This window comes from Trypanosoma theileri (genome assembly GCF_002087225.1).
Source record: "Trypanosoma theileri isolate Edinburgh chromosome Unknown TM35_Tth_54_V1, whole genome shotgun sequence".
Lineage (NCBI taxonomy): Eukaryota > Euglenozoa > Kinetoplastea > Trypanosomatida > Trypanosomatidae > Trypanosoma > Trypanosoma theileri.
This window is the reverse complement of record NW_021639896.1, coordinates 4429-5440: the sequence shown is the minus strand read 5'-3', so window position 1 is coordinate 5440 and position 1012 is coordinate 4429. Positions and strand designations below refer to the sequence as shown.

General features: G+C 39.4%; 1 protein-coding gene across 1 annotated transcript; it reads left to right on the top strand.

The window, feature by feature from the left end:
* Nucleotides 1-115: 115 nt before the first annotated feature.
* TM35_000541020 (putative retrotransposon hot spot (RHS) protein) lies at nt 116-787 on the top strand (the record flags this gene model as incomplete). Its single annotated transcript, XM_029030727.1, has 1 exon — nt 116-787. One exon carries the CDS (start codon nt 116-118, stop codon nt 785-787), a length of 672 nt encoding a protein of 223 aa, XP_028877944.1.
* Nucleotides 788-1012: the final 225 nt, after the last annotated feature.

Below are 1012 nucleotides of genomic sequence, written 5' to 3'. Positions count from 1 at the left end.
CATTTCATCCATTTTCTCTCTTTTCTTTTTTCTTTTTTTGTTAGTATTGAAGAAGTGAGTGAGTAGTAAAAAAATGAAAATGTTAGCAATTCAAGGAGGAAGATTGATAAAAAAAATGAATCTCTATTCGACGAACAGCATCATTTCTTCCTTCTTTCTTCGGCATCACTTCCCCATTCGATCGTTCCACAATAGCAAAATCAGCTTATTCAATCAACCTCCAGCGGTACGTGCAAGAGTGGAAACTGTACCTCAACCCAAGTGGACATTGAACAGCACAGTCAGGGAAATACTTCTAGATGGATTGAATCTCCTGGAGACACCTAAACTCAATGATTTCCTCCGCAATAATGTGGGTGGCAGGGGTGTTGTTGATTCCAATGAGAATGTTACCATGGAAGTGTTTGTCATAAAACCAGATATGTATATTCAGGATAAAGAACTGATAAGACTTATTACTGCACTGCCCGCCTACGAGAGAATAAAGGAAGATATGAAGTTAAATAATACTCTGAACGAGGTTGCAAACAATCTTGAAGAAGCAGGGGTTTACTCTCTCCAGCAATGGGATGAATTCACAGACAAGGAGAGGATTCTTTTAATGGCAAGGGGAAAGCTGGATGCAGCTCTTAATATAGCAAAGGAAAAGGGGTTTGTTTCTCAGTTAGCTACATCTGTGGTAATGGAAGGTGCATATGAATCTGTGTATACTGCGACATGGCACTATGTGNGAGAATGTTACCATGGAGGCATTTGTCATAAAACCAGATATGTTTATTCAAGATGAAGAACTGATAAGGTTAATTACTGCACTGCCCGCCTACAATAGAATAAAGGAAAATATGGAGCTTCTGCGGGAGGTTGCATACAATCTTGAAAAAGTAGGAGTTTACTCTCTCCAGCAATGGGATGAATTCACAGACAAAAAGAGTATTCTTTTAATGGCAAGGGGGATTCTGAATGCAGCTCTTAATATAGCAAAGGGGAAGGGGTTTGTTTCTCAGGATGCTAC